General features: G+C 46.2%; 1 protein-coding gene across 1 annotated transcript in view; it reads left to right on the top strand.

Moving 5' to 3' along the window:
• XPNPEP2 (X-prolyl aminopeptidase 2) overlaps nucleotides 1–1010 on the top strand; it is a 49664-nt gene that overhangs the window by 46637 nt on the left and 2017 nt on the right. Inside the window, exon 21 of the mRNA XM_018563896.1 lies at nucleotides 720–800. Within this exon, the coding sequence (XP_018419398.1) occupies nucleotides 720–800 (81 nt within the window). The remainder of the gene's footprint in view (nucleotides 1–719; nucleotides 801–1010) is intronic.

Below are 1010 nucleotides of genomic sequence, written 5' to 3'. Positions count from 1 at the left end.
CATTGATGTTCTTTGCGTTCCCGTGCGGCCGAGCGCATGGCAGCCGGAGGGCGTGGCTGCGGTGCCATTCACTTCAATGCACTACCATGCCCCCTCCCGCCCCACAACAAACTGAGCCGGCCGCAATGCGATCCACTGCGTTCCGGCCACAATCGGGCTGGAACACACTGAGGATGGTGTTAACTAGCCTTTAAAGCATTTTATTAATTTTTGGTTGGGAAAATGTTTTTAACCCCACAAAGCACATATACAATTAGTACCTACCTTGACCTGCTGCAGCTCTCCTCTAGAATGTCCTCACTCATGGTTCCTGATCTTTGTGCCTCCAGCTCCAGGCTGCCAGCTCCTGCACTGTGTTGTAGCTGTTGAAGCTAAGGACTATGATGAAGACACATGGCCACAACATGAAGCTGGGCGGGGAGTGGTTTCATCTTGAAGTGGGTAAAGGTTTATCACTGTCAACACACTAAAAATGTGGAACTCCCATAGTTATCAGTATCAGCTGAAAGCATTGATGACGTCAAAAACATTTAGATGAGTTTCTCAGTTCACAAAATTTAGAGAGGTATAGACGTTCATAGTGACATGCGCACACACAGATAAGCATACGCATACATGTATGAGTTGGACTGGATCTACCTATGTCTTTATTCAGCTGTACAAACTTTGGAACTATGTAACACTTTCACTTTCTTCTGCAGCACATGTTTGGAGGGCAGAAATATCTGACCTTTGAGACGGTGACATTGGTGCCATATGACCGAAATCTGATCGACGTCAGTATTATGAACGACGCACAGGTGAGTTTTCACTTTTTAAAGGACCTCCTGCAGCTTGTGTCATTGAAAAACAATAGACAAATACGTTCCAGTCTACCAATAAGGGAAGTGTTTTGAACGGATGCTCAGTACCTGCAGTAAAGCAAGTGAACCAGCAGGGGGCAGCACAAGAGCTGTACTCCTATAGGCTCAATTCACCAGGCTAACACGTGCGGATAAAGATCCCTACTT

Source organism: Nanorana parkeri, unplaced genomic scaffold (genome assembly GCF_000935625.1).
Source record: "Nanorana parkeri isolate BGI_ZX_2015 unplaced genomic scaffold, ASM93562v1 scaffold708, whole genome shotgun sequence".
Lineage (NCBI taxonomy): Eukaryota > Metazoa > Chordata > Amphibia > Anura > Dicroglossidae > Nanorana > Nanorana parkeri.
This window is presented reverse-complemented; position numbering and strand designations above follow the sequence as displayed.